The 19,575-nt window shown below is 39.9% G+C and overlaps 1 protein-coding gene, 1 long non-coding RNA gene and 1 pseudogene across 3 annotated transcripts in view; 2 read left to right on the top strand and 1 right to left on the bottom strand.

Annotated features, from left to right (window-relative positions):
- The window catches only part of LOC144316774 (uncharacterized), a 66,137-nt gene extending 60,404 nt beyond the window's left edge, over positions 1-5,733 (top strand). The window contains exon 4 of the long non-coding RNA XR_013382624.1: positions 5,265-5,733. This is a non-coding gene — a long non-coding RNA (uncharacterized LOC144316774). The remainder of the gene's footprint in view (positions 1-5,264) is intronic.
- LOC144316772 (stress-induced-phosphoprotein 1 pseudogene) lies at positions 886-2,633 on the top strand (annotated as a pseudogene).
- Positions 5,734-11,104: 5,371 nt separating the features above from the next.
- Positions 11,105-19,575, bottom strand: part of GPR63 (G protein-coupled receptor 63) — a 49,459-nt gene continuing 40,988 nt past the window's right edge. For both annotated transcript variants that reach the window (XM_077903026.1, XM_077903027.1), the window contains exon 2: positions 11,105-16,688. In XM_077903026.1, the coding sequence (XP_077759152.1) occupies positions 15,285-16,544 (1,260 nt within the window). In that variant the 5' untranslated portion in view covers positions 16,545-16,688 and the 3' untranslated portion in view covers positions 11,105-15,284. The remainder of the gene's footprint in view (positions 16,689-19,575) is intronic.

Below are 19,575 nucleotides of genomic sequence, written 5' to 3'. Positions count from 1 at the left end.
ATTTTGTCTTCTATTTGTACCTGGGGACTGAGACCATGCACCTCTTGCGGCTTCCCCAGTAAAAGACTTGACAGGAAAAGAGTCAGGAGTTCAGAGAGTATTATTTATGGTGGCTTTCTGGAAGAGCCTACAAAGAAAAGATTTACTTAGCCTAAAACTAGTCCAAGTGAAAGCGGAGAGGAATGAAAAGTATGGATATGCTAATGAAGACCATTTCCGCTTGAGGCCTGCAATCCAAGATGGCTAAAAGTCCAATGAAATGAAACCATTTGGAAAACGGTTGGAAAAATGGACTGCTTTCCTGTCAGCTAAGATTCACGCCAGGAAAGGCAAGGGAAGTTGTGCCAGGAGATCGAAATTGGGATCTTTTCCCCCTCAAATATCTGCTGTTATGCACTCTAGACTGACAGAGAATAACTAACCTAATTGCAAAAAAAGCTGGGATGGAGCCTGCAAGCAAAAGGCAAATTACTGGTGACTCTCACCACAGCTATGGCTTAATTTTATCCCTAGGCAGAGAGCAAAATGGAAGCCATTTAGTTGAGAGTCAAGAGCCCATATCTGAGACTAAGGCAAGGCCAGCTGCTAAGAGATTGAAATTCTCATGCCCACAATTCAAAAACTATGTTTTCATATGATAATCTGGCTCTGGGTTCCCAGCCCATGGAACTCAGGGAATAAAAAGGGGAGTGGAAGGTGGAAAGCTTCATAAATTGTTAAGGAAGTTGCTTTGATCTCTAAATCAACTCCCAGGACCCCAAAACATTACTAACCTGACTGCTCCAAGATGATACTGTTAGGTCATTCTCCCCATATCCAACTGAGATGTAGCTGGGGTAAGCAAAGGACAAAGGAGAATCTCCTAAACAGGGATCAAACTGTTTATTAAACCTTCTGGGCGGTGTGTGCGGTTGGGAACGTGGAGCTGATGGAATCAATTCAACGGGGTTCCGGGCTGGGCTATGGAGCAGGTAAATGAGCTGAAAGAGAAGGGTGATAAGGCCCTGAGTGCGGGCAACATCAATGACACGCTGCTGTGCTACTCTGAGGCCATTAAGTCAGATCCCCAGAACCATGTGCTCTACAGCAATCACTCCGCAGCCTACGCCAAGAAAGGGGACTACCGGAAGGCTTATGAGGATGGCTACAAAACCATGGACTTAAAGCCCAACTGGGGCAAGGGCTATTGGAGGAAGGCTGCAGCCCTTGAGTTCTTAAACCAATTTGAAGAAGCCAAGTGAACCTACAAAAAGGGTTTAAAACATGAAGCAAATAATCCTCAGCTCAAAGAGGGCTTACAGGATTGGAGGTCCAGTTGGCAGGATGGAAATTCATGAACCCTTTCAACATGTCCAATCTGTACCAGAAATTGGAGAATGATCCTAGGACAAGGACGCTGCTTGCTGATCCTACCTACCAGGAGCTGATAGAGCAACTGGGAAACAAGCCATCTGACTTGGCCACGAAACTGCAAGATCCCCAGATCATGACTACTCTCAGCGTCCTGCTGGGTGTGGATCTGGGCAGTATGGATGAGGTGGAGGAAGTTGGAACACACACCCCCCCCCCATCACCTCCTCCCAAAAAGGACACCAAGTCAGAGCTAATGGAAGAAGATCTTCCAGAGAGTAAGAAGCAGGTGCTGAAAGAGAAAGAGCTGAGAAGTGAAGCCTACAAGAAGAAAGACTTTGACACAGCCTTGAAGCACTATGACAGAGCCAAGGACCTGGACCCCACCAACATGACTTACATGACCAATCAAGCAGCCGTGTACTTCGAGAAGGGTGACTACAGTAAATGCCAGCTTTGTGAGAAGGCCATCGAAGTGGGGCAAGAAAACCAAGAAGGCTATCTACAGATTGCCAAAGCTTATGCTCGAATTGGCAACTCCTACTTCAAGGAAGAAAAGTACAAGGATGCCATCCATTTCTATAACAAGTCTTTGGCAGAGCACCGGACCCCAGATGTGCTCAAGAAATGCCAACAGGCAGAGAAAATTCTGAAGGAGCAAGAGCAGCCAGCTTACATAAACCCAGATCTGGCCTTGGAGGAGAAGAACAAAGGCAACAAATATTTTCCGAAAGGGGACTATCCCCAGGCCGTGAAGCATTATACAGAAGCCATCAAACAGAATCCAAAAAAAAACAAAACAAAAAACAGAATCCAAAAGATGCCAAATTGTACAGCAACTGAGTTGCCTGCTACACCAAACTCCTGGAGTTTCAGCTGGCGCTCAAGGACTGTGAGGAATGTATCCAGCTAGAGCTGGCCTTCATCAAGGGGTACACCCGGAAAGCAGCTGCCCTGGAGGCGATGAAGGACTACACGAAAGCCATGGATGTCTCCCAGAAGGCGTTAGATCTGGACTCCAACGATAAGGAGGCGGCAGATGGTTACCAGCGCTGAATGATGGCCCAGTGCAACCGGGCCTTGAAGTTGTGAAGTGATGGGCCATGGCTGACCCTGAGGTGCAGCAGATAATGAGTGACCCGGCCATGCGGCTTATCCTGGAGCAGATGCAAAAAGACTCTTAGGCACGCGGCGAACACTTAAAGAACCCTGTAATAGCACAGAAAATCCAGAAGCTGATGGATGTGGGTCTGACTGCAATTTGGTGATGACTTGCTCATCATCCCCTACCCTTCGCCCTCATGTGGAAAGAGGAGCTGGGACCATGGCAAGCAGTGTGGAGCAGAGAGCAGGGAAAAGTGAACAATTTCTCTCTATATATTTATATAGACCTATGTGGAAGACACAGAAACTCATACTCATGTTACTCGTACCGCTGCTGCATCTGGGCCCTCCTAGCACATACATGGTCTCTTCCGTCGCCCCCCTCCCTCAGGTTCCCTGTTCCCTTCCCCAATCTCAGTCCTATCTCAGCTGCTCTCCCATAGTTGGTTATTTTTTATTTGGGGCAGTGGGCATGTATGGGGAGGGGGTGCTGTTCTTCCCCAACCTCAGATCCCAACTGTCCTCACATTGTTAACTCCACATGCCCTTCTCCAATAAAACAAGCCAGTCGGGCATGGTTATAAAAAAAATAAAAAAAAATTTCTAACTCAGTAGATCTTGGTGGGGCTTTGTACTTTCAATAAGCTAAGTGGACTTATTACATAGATACACACATGTGAAATATGGTATTTTAGGGGTAAAAGAATCTGAAATATAGGCAACTTCAGGCACCAACCTATATCAGTGATTGTCACTCATTCTGCCTCCCAATAAATTTTGCAGCCTGGGGCACAAAGTTCATCAATGACATAAGAATACCAAGCATTAGCCTGTGCCAAGGCAAATCTGTCTTCTAAAAGGATCAAAAAGAAAGCTGGGCCTGCACATGGGGTAACTCTACTGGGCCACTATCAAATAGTAAGAGAATCCCAACATCTCAAGTGGTTTCCTCTCTTTAGGATACTCTGGCCAGAAACAAAGGGGTCACTTCTGGCTCTACTGTGCCAGAAAACCCTGTGTCTTCACTAAAACTCTTCTTCTTCAACTGGGCACATACTGCAGGAAGGTGTATCCATGTGGCTGAATTCTATCCAATAGTAGGTTAGGGGAGAAATGATAACACCACTTCCAGGCTAGGCCCATAAAAATCTCCCAGGCATCCAGGCATGATACCTCATTAACCTAGTCTGATGGATGTTGGCACAATGGAATTCCACATGCTGAAGATGGTAGAGCTTTTATCATCCTGGTTTCCTGGGTGATTACTTGGAGCCAGTCAGGAACATCTGAATTGGGTTGTTATATGAAAAGCATGAACCATTCTTGTGTTAAGCCACTAATTTGAGGAGTCTGTTGTCATAAAAGCTAGCACTAAATTAATGAATATACAGATTGATGTTTGTGTCACATTTGTGGGGCCAGAGTAATACACCCAGAGTGTATTGGACCAAGAGAGATGATTACAGGGTCACCTGAGAAAGCATGGCTAGAGAATTCTAGTTGTAATGTGAGAAGAAAGCAAAACTAACTGCTAGAAAAATATCCCCAAAAGTCAGGGGCAAGTGAGGAAGGTATTCACAAGAGAGTAAATAACAGGGAGCAACCCAGGAGGCCTGTGAGTGGGTTGGGTTGTTGAGCATGAAGACAATGAGAGCATACAGTATAGGCTGAGGGCAGAGATGTGAGGGCAGCAAAGGTCTGTTTTCCTCAGGTGCCCTTAGAGGGAGACCCAAAGGGAAAAAGGAACTGTGCAAATCCAGACACTTTCAGCCCCATCTCTCACAACCAGCTCTGCATCCCATTAGCTTGCTGAAGCCTCAACCTACTGGCTTCATTCATGCAAACCCCTTTTTTCAAAGGTTGGTTCACTTCTCAACTTTTTTTTTTTTATTTTATTCATTTATTTGAAGGGGGAGCATGAGTGAGAGGAGGGGCAGAAAGAGAAAGGGAAGCAGACACCCCGCTGAGCAGGGAGACCGACGTGGGGCTCGATCCCAGGACCCCAGGATCATGACCTGAGCCAAAGGCAGATGCTTAACCAACTGAGCCACCCAGGTGTCCCTCAACTTCTTTTATTTAACTTTGGTCTGTGCCTGCCACACACTGATAATGGTTTCATGTTCTACTTCCAAGTCCTCAGCATATCCGCGCTTCATATTTGAACTTTTCTGTAAGCTAGTAATTGTTGAGTAGGTTACTGTGGGTAACTGATCCTTCTCCAGAAGAGAAAGAACCTGCTGTTTTCACTCTAGTGTTATTCCTAACCCTCAAACTCCACTATACCACTGTTAGCCCCTTTTGGGATTCAGTTGAAAGCTCCTAGATGAGCACTCAGGAAGCAGAAGGGAGAAAATATCCATGAAGTCCCCTGCTTCTGATACATCAGGACTTTATGACCAGTGACCCAAGCCTCTAGGTGCTCCATGATCTCAACATTCCTGAGAAGGAGGCATCCAGCTTTCTGTTAAAGGTCTCTGTAGGAACTTTGCCAGCCTCAGTATCCCCCCACTTGGAAAATCTCGCCAGTCTCTAGTGGTCCGCATGTCTGAACCTCTTCTCAGGAAGAACCCCAACACAAAGAAACTACCACCATTTGGATTACTGAGATCTCAAAGGTCTTTTGTTTGCCCTGGCCTCTAGGAAATGTATGCCCATCTGGCAGGATTTCTGCCCTATATTTACAAGTTCTCTAAGGACAAGGACCCATAATGCTTAATAAGGATCTTTGGTTCATTTCCTATGCTGCTTCTTTGGAAATGAGTAACACATGACTTCAGACCATAATGAGAATATTCATGTTTTCTTTGCAGGGCCCACCTTTGCAAATATGCAAAGGCCCTCCCACTGGGTAGGGCTTAGCGATGCTGAACCTAGAATACACCAAGATGAATATGTGATGAATAACATAGACAGATCACCAAAGCTTAGGACCAGAAGACCGGAGGAGTGTTGAGGACAAACTGAGGGCAGGCCGAGGCAACAGGATGAATCACAAAGCCCAAGCTAGGTTAAATAGGACAATGAGATTCTAAAGGAAAATCCTTTATGAATTAAGGAAAAATAAGGTGAAGAAAACAAGAAAGCAGAGGTAAGAGGATGGATAAATGGTACTGCAACAGGATAAAACCTGAATATCAATGTCCACGCAATGTGAGTTTAAATTCTTGTATCTCTACTTTATGTGTCCTGTGGCCACTTAAAATTCAATGAACCACTTAGAACCTTAAAGGGCTTATAAAATAGAATGATAATATCTACATCCTGGAGTTATTATAAGAATCAGAGACTATATGTTTATACAGATATAATATTTGTATCATATAGCAGCATCAATAAATCATGGCTGTATTAATAAGATTATTTGGCTGTGAGCTTTCTGTGGGCATTAAACACTAGCAACAGTCTTAACCAGGAGCTAATGACCGAAGTATTACTTTTTTTTTTTTTTTTTTAAGTAGGCTCCATACCCAACCTGGGGCTTGAACTCACCACCCTGAGATTAAGAGTTACATGCTCTACAGACTGAACCTAGCCAGGCGCCCCGAGTCGTTATTTCTAACACTTACCTTGCTTCAGCCAACAGTGGATCTTTATTTAGTACTTAAATCTTTATTTAGTATTTAAATCATTGAACAGAATAAGTAGACCCCTTTTATCTGTAAAAGTCTAAGCTAACTACCAAAGACACAGTACTACCTCATGTGTGCATCATAATGTTACCTGTTTTTATGTGACTAGCCATCTTTGTTTTAAATTACCGGTAATTTTAAAGATTTGTTACTAAATATAAGTTTTCTTCATTTCTATACAATATTATCCTGATTTGGCTGCCTTTTTGTTCTCCTAAATTCTTTTTTTATTGAATCAACCCTTTGTTCTGGCACCATGTTAATATACCTTTTGGTCTATTTATACATGTCACATCTTAAGTTGACTCTTTATTCCAAGTTTCTTCCTGGCAAAGACAATGATCACAGTGCGCATACTTAATAAATGTTACATAATAATAACCATTAAATGTTCCTTTAAAATCTTAAGCAGCTTTTTATCTTTAGCTTCTACTTTGAGATAATTATATACTTCCCCAAAACTATTTATAGCTCCCATCAGGAAGAACAGCTGAAAAAAAAATGTGTTCTCAGTCCTGCCAAAACTATGGTAAAAGTGATTTAAACTCTGAATTTCTGTTGCAAGTGTTCAAATGGCATTCAACATATGGATGTCTAATTCCAACAATAGAAAACTTTTCCCAACCAAAATCTCCCTGATAGAGTTGTTATTGAATACATCTTATCCATACACTCTCGTCATTCATTTACCAACAAAAAGACATGCAAAACAGTTACAGAAACACACCTTTTCTTGCTATTATCATCCCATCTGTACCTGTGCTCCTCAGCTGCACCATGAGTCATGTCCTCCTCCTTCCTTTGAAGACTGAGCCCCAGCATATTTAGTCAAGACCACAAGATGTAGTCACAGATCACCTTACAAATAAGAGGAACAGATGATCTGCTCCATGATGCGATTTGCACATCACAGGGTCAAAAAATTATATACATATGTGTACTATTCTGAGGGTTGCCAGGTTTAGCAAATAAAAATTTAGAAGCCCTATCCATTCTACAAGCATCACCCAAACCAGCCTGGCTGCAGGGTCTGAGAACCACCAGATGAGAACCCTCAGTCAAGGAAACAGGTCCTCATAGTGGGCTGGTCACTGGATTTGGAGGCTGAAGACCGGGGTGCTGGTCTCAGGTCTTTCCACTTAGAAGCTGTTTTGTTTGAGTAAATCCATTATGATTTTTGCCACCAACATCCTATTATCAAAAGGTCCATTTCCAGACTTTTGGGAACCACTACCTTTTGTGAGCCACCATACGCTAGGTGCTGGGTAAACAATAAACAAAATAAACAAGCACGGTGCTCTGCCCTCAGGGAGCCTGATGTCTAGCAGGTTAGAAACATATGAATTCAAGGGGGAAAGATGGGGCTGAAAATCAAGACCCAGCTGATGTCTTTTGTTTTTGTCTTTCGGCTGTCATTGCATCTTGGTCAGATTACACTGCTACACTTCCCTTCAATGCATACTGAGCATCTGCTTTTACTGCATATTTGTTTTCCTGAGAAGCCTTTTACCTTCAAGATATCAAACACAACCCATTGCTTAAAAATAGTAGCCTGTACACAGATGAACAGGACACTATGATATCTTGTCATCTAAATTAATCATCATTTTTGAGATGGTAAATACCTTTGGGGAAGTCATACATGAAAATGCCATTTTTCTTCCTGCCAGAGAGAAGTGTCTTCTGTGCCATTTGCAGTACCCTGCTCATCAGATGAGCATCCTGGAAGAAGAGATGAGAACAGAAGGAAATTCCCCGGCTGCTGACGGTTTTCCACAGAGTCCCCAGCATCCACAAAGGAAGAGTTCTTCCAACATAGGTCCAGAGGGACAGGAGTGACAGCAATGCTTACCAGAGCAAGTTTGGGGTATGCAGACCCAGTTCAGGCCCCCTCCAAAATTTAAGTCCACAGTGAGAACAAACTGCTGGCGCATATAACCAGGAAGCGGCAATTCCTGGCCTTGTCACATTGACCTGCCTGCGTTCCTTTGTCCATGAGCTCAGCTATTTTTTTATTTTTATTTTTTTTTAGTGGTAAAGCCCAGGTGAACAATTAAAAAAAAAAAAAAAAGAAAAGAAAAGAAATTGCTTTCTTTAAAATGTTAACATGCTATTATTCTTCTTTCTACTAATAAAAATGCACCCATTCAATTGAGATACTTTCCAGGACCACTCATCTGTCCTCTGCTTACCCAATCGCTGCTTTTTCCAAACCTTGCAAACTCATTGTCCAGGCCTTCTCTCTGAGATGGTGAAATCCCACTGACTCGAAGTGAAATGGAAGAAGCTCTAAAGTCGGGAGCGGTCAGCTCGTTTGAATCGCAGCTCTACCTCCCAATTGCCGTGGGAATTTGAGCAAGTCATCTAGTTGCTCTAAAACTGTTTTGTCATCTGCTCATCAGGGTATAATGTATTTGACAACCTCTAAAAGAGGCACTCTCACAGATGGTCAGTAAGATAAATTACACAATTTAAAACCTATTTTCATAAATATATAACAACAAACTACAGTCATGGGTTTTTGGTACAGTTTCTTTCTCAGTACAGAGCTCAGTTGATTAAGCAATTCTAATTACTATACCAATCACGGGTTAATGGGCATCTTAAAACACTGTCATCTTATGTCAGGCTGAGAGAGCTCTGGTGACACAGCAGGAGTGTCAAAGCTGGAACAAGGACTCCAGGGCTCTCAATTTCATCATCTCCACCTGCTCACCTCCAGCCTTAGCTATACTATAAACACTGGTATGTTAGGCAAATCAGTGTATAACTGAACCCCCATTGTGCACCAGGTGAAAGCCTTTCCAAAAAGGATTCTGGGATCTATGCAGTTTAAGGGAAGTACTGAATGTCTAAGTGTCCCTAAAATTTCTGCCATCAGCAAATTCCATGAAGGTTCTATGCCATGAGAGATGGTGTGTCCAAGGGTGCCAGGGGCCCAGTCAGCTTACCAGTGTCTTTTCTGATGTAGCCAAATATGATTAATGACTTAAAACCAAGAACGAATCAATCCAGGTTTTATGTTAATATCCACAACCTTGTGTATAGGTTTTGCTGCTGATTATTTACTACCTAGGGCATGGAGAGTAGTAATCATCCAGTATCATGCTCAGTAAGCTCTTCTCACTAAGGACTCCATTCTGTTATCAGAGAATAATAGAAGCAGGGTGGCGTAGGAAACTATGAACTTCTGCATTAGGCCAAAGCTGTGAATCCAAGCTATGCCTGCAAAGTTACTCCTGGCAACATAGTTTATTTAGTTGGAAAGAGAAGAAAATATTGTGAATTTAAAAAGTGTATTTTAATATAGGTGGCCAAAAATGGCACCAATCATTATTACTAATGCTATTAGCATACTTTTATGCTAACAGTTGGTTCTAACTGTAAATGTTTTCAAATTCTTTAAAAAGACATCATCCTTGACAAGTATCATAAATAATGAAAACTCACACAGAAAGGAAGTTGGTTTACATAATTTTCCGATCAATTGACTATTATTCCCCTTTGGGAAGCTTCAAAATAGATGCAGTGAAAACCAGAGATAAATATTGTGCCCTGTGATTATGTGGATTTGAATACACTGAAGTCAGAATGTGCATCCCACCCTCTGCCACAAGCTTATCTTGGTCATTTTACTAACGTCAACACAGGCTGAGTTTTTTGGACTAACAGTATAGCATCATAGGAAGATTTTATATTTTAAATTTGGATTTCACCATTGTAATGGTCTTTGGCTGTGTCAGTTTGGGTAGGCCAGTCTCCAGTTAATCCATCAAACTTTAAGTGTTGTTATGAAGGTATTTTGTAGATGTGACTGAAGTCCATGATCAATCCACATTAACTAAGAGACAGTATCCTAGATAAACTGGGTGGGCCTAATTCAAGCAGTTGAAAGGCCTTCAAAGTAGAACTGGTTTCTCCCAGGAGGAAAAAATTCCACCTATGGGCAGCAGCTTCAGCTAGTACCTGCCTCTGAATTCTAGCTTGCTCCACTTAACGGCCTGCCTTTTGGGATTTCCGATTTGTCTAGCCAGTCCCACAATCATGTAAGCCAATTCTTGCAATAACCACAATCATGTAAGCCAATTCTTGCAATAAATCTCTTAAGAAATATCTTCTACCGGTTTTGTTTATTTGGTTAAATGCTAATTGACATAGCCATAGAATCTTTCTTCTTTTTGCATTAAATTTAATTGACTGCATCTTGGTATCTCAATTGCTCCTAAAGTTTCTCTTTATTATGTATGTGTTGAGTAGCGTTCATGGTAGATGTGAAATGTTTTTTTCTGTTTTCAAGGTATATATGAAAATGTTTTTAATTCAACATGTTCCTCAATTTCGGTATATCTTTCCATTTCAGAAAAAACTATCAAATGTAGATTTAATGACAATCTTCTTTTGTAATTTAAAAAAAAAGTGTATTTAACTATTGCATAGGAGAGAAAAAGAAAATAAAATCCTCATATCTAATTGGCAAAAAGTTGAAACTCATATACAAATAACTGATATTTTGTATCAGTTTTCTTTTTTTTTAAGATTTTATTTATTTATTCATGAGAGACACAGAGAGAGACAGAGACATAGGCAGAGGGAGAAGCAGACTCCATGCAGGGAGCCCGACATGGGACTCGATCCCAAGACTCCAGGATCATACCCTGACCTGAAGGCAGGTGCTTTAACTGCTGAGCCACGCAGGCGTCCCATTTTCTATCAGTTTAAAAGTGGATTTTAGAAAGGCCTTAGCTTTTAGAAACGGAAGTGCGATCTGAAATCATTTTGTCAAAATAGGAGCAGACACTCATTGCTTTGCCAAGTGACAATCCAATTTTAAATAATTCGGCAGTAAAATTTCCATAATTCTCCTAGAGAGAATTCCTTAAAACTGTTTCTTAATACTAGTGGTCTTTTGCCAAGTTTCATTTCATCTTTAACTTCTCTTAGAACTTCTAAAGCTAGAATATAATTATATATACACAGGCTTTGAGAACTAATTTGAAAATAAAAACCCAAAGGAAGCAGGATTTGAAACTCAACTCAGATTTTAATTTAACATAAAGTATTACTCATGACAAATCTAAGATGAAGTAGTCCTTAAAAAAAAAAAAAAAAAAACTCCACTTTTAGAAATGTTAAATGTTTATTCATTTTCTCATTGGAAGCTCTTCTCCTGGTTGTAATAACAATATGCACACATAACCACAGTTTTTTTTTTTTTTTGAATTACAACTCAAAATTCAAAGTGGTTTCTTTATTTAATATATAGGGCAGGTACTATTGTAAAATAAATTAATTTTAATTACAAAGGACTAGTACCAATATATAGCTAAGAAATGTATTACCATTTACCTGTCTTAACAAACATGTGCTTTGATATTTTTATTATTTAAAAACTGAGTCTTCAATGAAGGCATTTTAGCAGGACTATGGTTGTGAAAATAAATTTGAATTAAGCAGTTCTTTAAACTTAGAAATCATAGTAGAATAAAATGTCAAGCAAGTAGAAATTTTTCTGTGATATATACATAAATATTTTCATGTAAACAAAAGCAAAGATTAAGAACAAATTAAATATCTTTGTCAGCAACTGAAATTATACATAGAGTAAAAAGATTATTTTATTTTCTTCATGCTTCCATTGAACACGACTGGCATAAGCAGAGCAGTGGGAAATTAGATGAATTTTACATTCCCCTCATACTCTTCTGGAGATTATATACAACAAAGACATCTCTCTAGAAGAAAAGAAAATATTAGAGGAACTAGACTCTTGAAAGTCATGACTTTCAAATACTAAATCACTCCTTTTGCTCTACCATGAAACAACATGGTCTATCAGAACTTTGCCAGCTGAAAGAAGGTACAGCTGACACTGGCAAGATCCAGTACTAACACACGTGGCAGCAAATAAGGTACAACGATGTGTAGATTTTCCTCTATATATGGATTACCCATGCACTAAGAGATAATGGCTTCCAACACAAGCATTTATGTGTAAAACAGACAATATTAAAATGGGTGTATTTTCAACCAGAGTGCTTCTTGAAGCACCAACTTCAGGATCAGGGACCCAGGGACCTGCCTCGGAATCAGAGTGCTCAAGGAACTAAAAGTGTGCATTCCCGGGCCCAAACCCAGCCCCTTTGGGGAACCCGAGCTTCTGTATTGCTAACAAGCTCCCCTGGGAATACAGAGACACAAATTCCTATTAAAGTTTGAATAGCACTACTCCAGACTATTGGGGATTTCTTCCGGACTCTTTCTCCTGATCACAAATATTTCACAATCTTTCTCATGCCTCTTACTTATTAGCCAGACGGAAAAGGAAAACTAAACTATCTCTTGTGTCTGCCTGTGGTGATAATTAGTAGTGGTATTTTCTTTCTCCCTCAAGAAAATACAGGGGAATAGGCAAAATATGATTCCGCACCTAAATTTTTCAAAGGTCCAACAGAGTACATTTTTTTTAAAGCTTTTAAAATGTGTACATGATAAAAACATTCAAAATGATTTGTAAACTGTCCCCTATCAAGAGTCTCCAGTGTAAAGAGAACCGCTGTTGGCTGTTGGGTGGTGTTGCTGAGTTCCTAAGGCCCCACGTGGTCTTCTCTCACAAACACTGAGCATCTCAGCAGGCACTCTTGAGCTCTGCCGAACAATGCACTGCCTACCAGGCAGCACAAAAGTACCGAAGGACAGCTCATAAGGAAGGACAAAGAAAACAAAGCTCAGTTTCAACTTCTATCACAATGGGAGTCTCAAGACCTACCAATATGGCCAATATGGAAGATGAATACAGATCACGATGACTTTCCTCAGAGAAAGTCTAATTTCAAATATCCTTCTCAATATCCGCTTGAAAACCAGTTTATATTGAAAATGGAAAAGCATGATACAGTTCCATGTGCTCCTACGTATCTACTACAGTGTTTACGTTCTCTAAGCTCCCAAATGGACTAAAACGATTTTAACCTGTGAATAATATAAATTAGAAACCAAAGAGGTAGGTGACTATCAGCAAAAGCTGATCCCGAAACAACATGCTGAATAAGTGCTCTGAGTCCCAAAAGAGTTCTTCAACTGGAAAATGAGTTCTAATACCATTACAATTGCCTTAAGAGCAGGGCTCCCCGGGTCCTTCACGGTGTCATCAACCTTCCAAAGTCCTAGTTCCTGATACTGTGCTAGGGGCTTTTCAGACATTCAGTAGACATTCCATTTTAAGAAACAGCTAGTAAGTAAACTGTAAAGAAGTAATACTGGAGACCAAAGATTGATGCTGACGTCAGCCGAGCTCTTCATATATCTCTACTCCCACATGGAGGAAAGCACAGTAGAGTTGGGCCAGATTCATCTAATCCAACTGTGTGGTTGTAAAACTGAAGAAACAGAGGCTCATTTTTCCCACTGGCTCACAAAGTACTAAAATTCTGAAAAGAAGCTATAAAAATCCAAAAAGTATTCATGTTAACCTAGCTATTTATAAAGTCAAGAGGTGTGTGGCCAAGAGGCTACATTTTCAACCCTTATAGCCTTGGTCTGCAGCCCCAAACCCATTGGCTGCAGCCCCAAACCCATAAAGTGTGTCAGTGGCCACAGAGCAAGGGGACCAAAGGCTCTGATGTACCTAGGGGGGCAGGTCGTCAGCAAGAGAAAAAAAATGTGAAACCCTGGACCTGCCCTGTTAAAACTTGCTCTATGCTCCTACCAGGACTTATCTTTGCCTCTTTGAGCACATTTACAAACTTCAGCTCAGCCATGGGCAAGCCCTCAGGCAACCGTGCTACTTTGCCCAGAACATTTAGAACCAGCTGGACAACAGGAAATCTCTGAACCAGCAAGGCCAGGACCTACATACAGCTGTAATTAACTTCTCTGTAGTCAGTCACTTGTTTTGAAAAAAAAAAAAAAAAAAAAAAATCACCTTATTTCCTCATAGCCTTATCTGTCTAAGATATTTAAGATCCACTGTAAAAGGGTAGGTGTGAATGATTTTTTTTTCTATTTTCCATATTTTCTGTAATGTTTTCACATTTCTTTTGGTTACAAAAAAAGTGAAGCTATTTTTAAAAGGTGCTAGTCTAAAAAAAATTAAAGGATACACAGAGTTCCTTCCTAACTATGAAATACTTAAACCTGAATGATATGTCTACGTGGCACAGAAGAACAGCAGTCTCAGGATTCTGACAGATTCTTTTGGATTCCAGCTCTACCATTAACCTTGGGCAAGATTTTCATCTCTCTAAGACTTACTTTCTGAATAAAAAAGAAAGAAAGAATACCTACCTCACAGGATGCTGTGAGGATAAAGATGCACAGTGCCTGGAAGATGGTAGGTGCCCAATAAAACGATAGATCCTTCTGCCCGGTGAACTCAGAATCCTTGAGTCAAAGGAAATACCATAGCCCACACCAGCTACCCCTCAATGCATCCCATTTAAATATGCAGGGATGCTCTGTCTCCTGGATTTTGCCCTATTTGCTCTGAAGAATCACTATTGTGCTTAGAAAAATGTCTACATTTTTATGTTCTTTAAAACTGGACATGCAGATAAAACATTTTTTAAAAACTATCTTCCTAGAAATGATAATGCAATGTTCCCTAAAGCACATCAGGTCATGTATTAAAAAAACAATTCTGAAAAACATGACTGAATTAGTTTGTACATTATTTCTTAAAGTGCACCAAAGTAAATATTAACGACCTTTAAAATGTCACTAACCCCCTTGGGTTATTCTTTTTAATAAAAGTAAATATTTATCTACTGAGATGTATGTGGTTTTGGCTCCAAAGTGATGGCAAAAAGCAGCAACGTCTTCCAGAAAAAAAATGATAAACTCAATTAAGCATACCTTAGCAGCATACAAAACACCTACAATTCAATGTAACTGCAGGCTCATTAAAGCACAATCCTGATCCCTGCTTCAAAAACAAAATCAATCAAAGAAACAAAATACCATCTCCCCATCCTAAATCAAGGATTTCTCTTGAACCCTGGAGGTAACATTTGTGATTATTTCCCTATTACGTATCCTCAGTAACAGAATTCTAGCTAATCACCATTCTTTCTTTACACTGCACACACACACATACACACAAACCCTATAAAAAACAATAAAGTATACTTGGAGAACCCATGTGAAAGAAAACTCAAAGTCCGATAAAGAGCAACCATCACCCAAAATGTCAGGCAGTACCCATATTCACACCACTGTCCGGTGTTCCCCACACACATAGACAGCACTGGGACGTATCCGCCGCCTTGTGTGACCAGGAAGACGTGGCAAAAACTTGAAGGACTTGGGCATCATGTCCAGGCAGGCGTCATGGAATTTTTTAATCCTCCAGTAGTAAATCAGTGGGTTCAACGCAGACTTGAGGTAGCAGAGCCAGAGGAGCCAGGTGCTAATCTCAAAAAAGTTGTGCTTATAGTAAAAGTGCTTACTGAACGTTGCCACAAGGCTGTAAGTGGTGAATGGGGCCCAGCAGACGATGAAGACAGCAAAGAGAATCAAAATGGTGGTGAAGGCACGTGTTTTAAAGCCCATATCAATGCTCATCTGGAAGGGTCTCTGTAGACTCATGAGACCCAGTTTGCTGGCCTGGCTGAGGCATATACCCTCCGGGTAGCTGTGAATTCTCAAGGCATTGTGCCGAAGGGTGTTGAGTATGCCCATAAATGAATACAGTATCACCAGGAAGGGTATGAAGAAAGAAACTAGAGAAATCAAAATCACATAAGCTTGGTAACCTGGGTTGGTTGTATACCCAAACACACACTGGGGGGCTCGGGAAGGTATCTGCAGGTCAGGGTTTCCTACAGCCAAAGGAAAGGCTATACAGAAGGAAGCCGCCCAAGAAACTGCAATTAGAATCTTAGCCCTATATGGATTTAGCTTATCCTGCCTCTGGACTATAATAAGGAACCTATCGATGCTAATGATGAGCAGGATGGCTACTCCCTCTATCACAAACAACCAGAAAAACATAGCAGATATCCTACAGAAGAGCTTCCCAAAAATCCATCTTGTAGTAAGAATAGTTACCAAGGCGAAGGGCATGTTCAGCACTGCAAGCAACATGTCTGCAAATGCCAGGCTGGCAAGGAGGATGTTAATTGCAGAGCGCATGGCAGCTTTTTGGTAAACCATCAGGCAAACAACCAAGTTCCCAAGAAAAGACACAAACAGAATAAATATCATTATAGCAGAAAGGATGATCTGCAGAGGCAAGTTTAGGCTCTTAAAAACTGCTGGTGTTGGGGGTACAGCTGTGCTATTCACTGTCAAGGAACTCATTCCAGTGGAAGCCATGGTTTCCATACTGTATCTAAGCAGCGGGCCAATGCCGGGATGCTGGAATGGTGGAGGGACAGTAATGTTCACATAAGTGTTTTCATAGACGACAAATGTTGTGTTGGTTGCCCCAGTATGGGACGCAGTCAACACTGCGGAGAAGACCATGATTTCAGCAGAATGGCAGGCGCTGACAGAGATGTGGGTGTTCTTCAAGCATTTCAACACAGAGCAGCAGTATCATGTTTCATTGATTGGTTTGGAAACACATTCTGGAAAACAGAGTTCCATCTTCCATAGGAGTCCTTTTGCCTGAAAACAAGCCCAAAACAAAAAGTCAATGAGAAATGGGCTTTGTAAATAACACTTGACTTACCTTTCATCATGAAAGATCAGTTTTTTAAACCTTGAAAAATATTTAAGTCTCTAGCTTAGTCAACACTAAAATATTGTTGTTCTGTTTTATATTTGTTAAAATGATGGAATTTTCATGACATTTATATATAAAGTGAAAATGAAGAGAATCAAAATGTATTACTGCCTCAAAGGCAAAAGTTATAACTTTCCTGTTAATTTTTCTTTTAAATGTCCAATAGCAACATGGCCTTTCCACAGTCACTATTAATACCGATTCTAATATGTTTTTCCTGAAAGTACTAATACTTTTCTTAATAACTTTGGTACAAGTTCATATTCCATTTTTATATTAACACAAAACTGCCTGGCAAACCCTGAACTCAGTTTTCTATGGAATGCATTATAATCACACACTTTTGACCTAACACCCTAACCTAGTCAGTACTAGGTTATTTTCTATGAAAGTCTGAAACAAGCTGCTGGCTTTCTTTCTTGTGTGTTTCTTCTCAGAAATCTCTACATCAACCACACTGGAGAAGTTATTCAAGATGAGAAAAAATATATATGTAAAAAGTCTTGGTAATATTTTCAAGAGTTTTCTTTTTCTAAAGCTCTCTTTGCTTCTCGTATTGTCTTCTTTCCCATGACTACCCATTTCCAGCCTTTAATTTCTGATTTATTTATATTATCTTCTCAGTTTCTTCTCCCTAAAGTCGACCTGAATGTGTGCTTGCAACCTGATAAAAGATGTCAAACAAACAATAAAGATGGGGATTCTAAAGATGATCAGAAAAACATTCAGGTGTGGAGAATATATTATAGAAAACATTCCAAAATATTTGGTTATCTTTCTTTTTAGGTCCTTATTCTTAAGTAATTTCTACGCCCAACATGGGGCTCAAACTCACAACTTTGAGATCATACATGCTCTACCAACTGGAGCCAGCCAGGTACCTCAAAGATATTTGGTTATCTTGCTCCAGAAGTTTCTTACCACCTTCCTCTAATCCTTACCCTTAACTTCATATCAATTTCCACAAGCCTAGAGTTTTCCATAAGGGACTTTTAAAATCTATTATCTTATTAAACTACTTTCATGGTGTGGGATCTTCCTTCTTTACTGGGGATGTAACCTCTTTAATTAGAAAGACCTCTCTTTGGAGTTATGAGTAGATTGCTTTAATAAATAATAAATGTATAGAAGTTTAAAACAACACTGAAATTTGCTCATTATTTGGATTTAGAATTAAGTCATCAATTTTAGGGGAAAATGCAGAAAGTTCACTTATTCATTTCTTGGGGTATGAAGGGAGGCATTCCATATGCAAGACCCTTCAAGATCCAGCACTATAGCCAAATCACAGGCTCTCTACCATACTTGTGTCTCTCCACAATCCCCTCTTCATTGTCCAGGGCTGCCTTTATGAACAAGGAGAATACTAATCTGTTTGTTCAAAATATTAATTTTACTATTTATTCTCATTTTTATAGCTTAAGTTCTCTGTCCCTATTAGATTTTATCCATCTTCACATATTCACTTTGAAATGCAAAATATACTTGAACAAGAAGCCACACTAATCCAGCAACTCTCAAATTTTATTAACCACAAAGGTCCAATGGGTAGGAAGCAGTGGTAGCTGGAAAGGTTTACAACATTAATCACCATAAGTCTCTTTAACGGTACCTAAATATAAGAAATATAAATACATATATAAAATTACTTAAGCATACATACAAATAGGAATAAAGACCATGCTTGCTACACAAATCAGTTTCAATACAAGTCTTCCTCTAAAGAGAAATTATAAATAGGCAATGTGTATCTTAAGCCTAATGCAACAGCTATAATTGTGCCTGACCAACTAAAACAAACACATCTCCATTCCAAAGTAATGAAGAAACAGCTTTATATTTATTTTTTTCTCACTAAGGTATAATTGACATGGAACTTTAATTTAGTTTCATTTGTACAACATATTTGATATTTGGATATATTGAGAAACGATCACCACAATAAACCTAGTTAACATCTATCACATCTATCATCACAATTTAAAAAATCTTTTTTCTTGTGATGAGAATTTTTAAGATCTACTCTCTTAGCAACTTTCATATATGCAATTCAGTATTACTAACTATAGTCCCCATACTATACATTATATCCCCATGGCTTCTGGAAGTTTGTACCTTTGGACCCGCTTCACTAATTTCACCCACTTCCACCCTCCCCTGCCTCTGGCTATCGCCAATCTCTTATTCGCTTTTATCTGTGAGTTGGGGTTTTTCTTGGTTTTTGTTTGTTTGTTTGTTCTAGATTCCACATATAAGATCATACAGTACTTGTCTTTGTCTTACTTGTTTTTCTTAGCACGATGCCCTCAAGGTCCATCCATGTTGTTGTAAATGACAAGACTGCATTCTTTTTATGAATATTCCATTATGTATACATACCACAATTTCTTTATCCATTCATGCATCCATTCATTTATCATTTCATGCATTAAACATTTAAGTTGTTTCCATACCTTAGCTATTATAAACAATGCTGCAATGAACATTGAGGTGCTTCTATCTTTCTGAATTAATGTTTTTGTTTTCTTCAGATAAATACCCAAGAGTGGAACTGCTAAATATATGGCAGTTCTATTTTTAATTTTTTGAGGAATTTCCACACTGTTTCTATAGTGGCTGCACCAATTTAGATTTCCACCAACAGTGCATGACGGTTTCTTTTTCTCCACATCCTCACCAATACTTATTTTTTGTCTTTTTTATAATAGCCATTCTAAGAGGTATGAGGTATTATCTCACCGGTTTTGATTTGCATCTCCCTGATAGGTG

Source organism: Canis aureus, chromosome 7 (genome assembly GCF_053574225.1).
Source record: "Canis aureus isolate CA01 chromosome 7, VMU_Caureus_v.1.0, whole genome shotgun sequence".
Lineage (NCBI taxonomy): Eukaryota > Metazoa > Chordata > Mammalia > Carnivora > Canidae > Canis > Canis aureus.
Note: the sequence above shows the minus strand (reverse complement) of the source record. Positions and strands in the feature narration are given on the sequence as shown.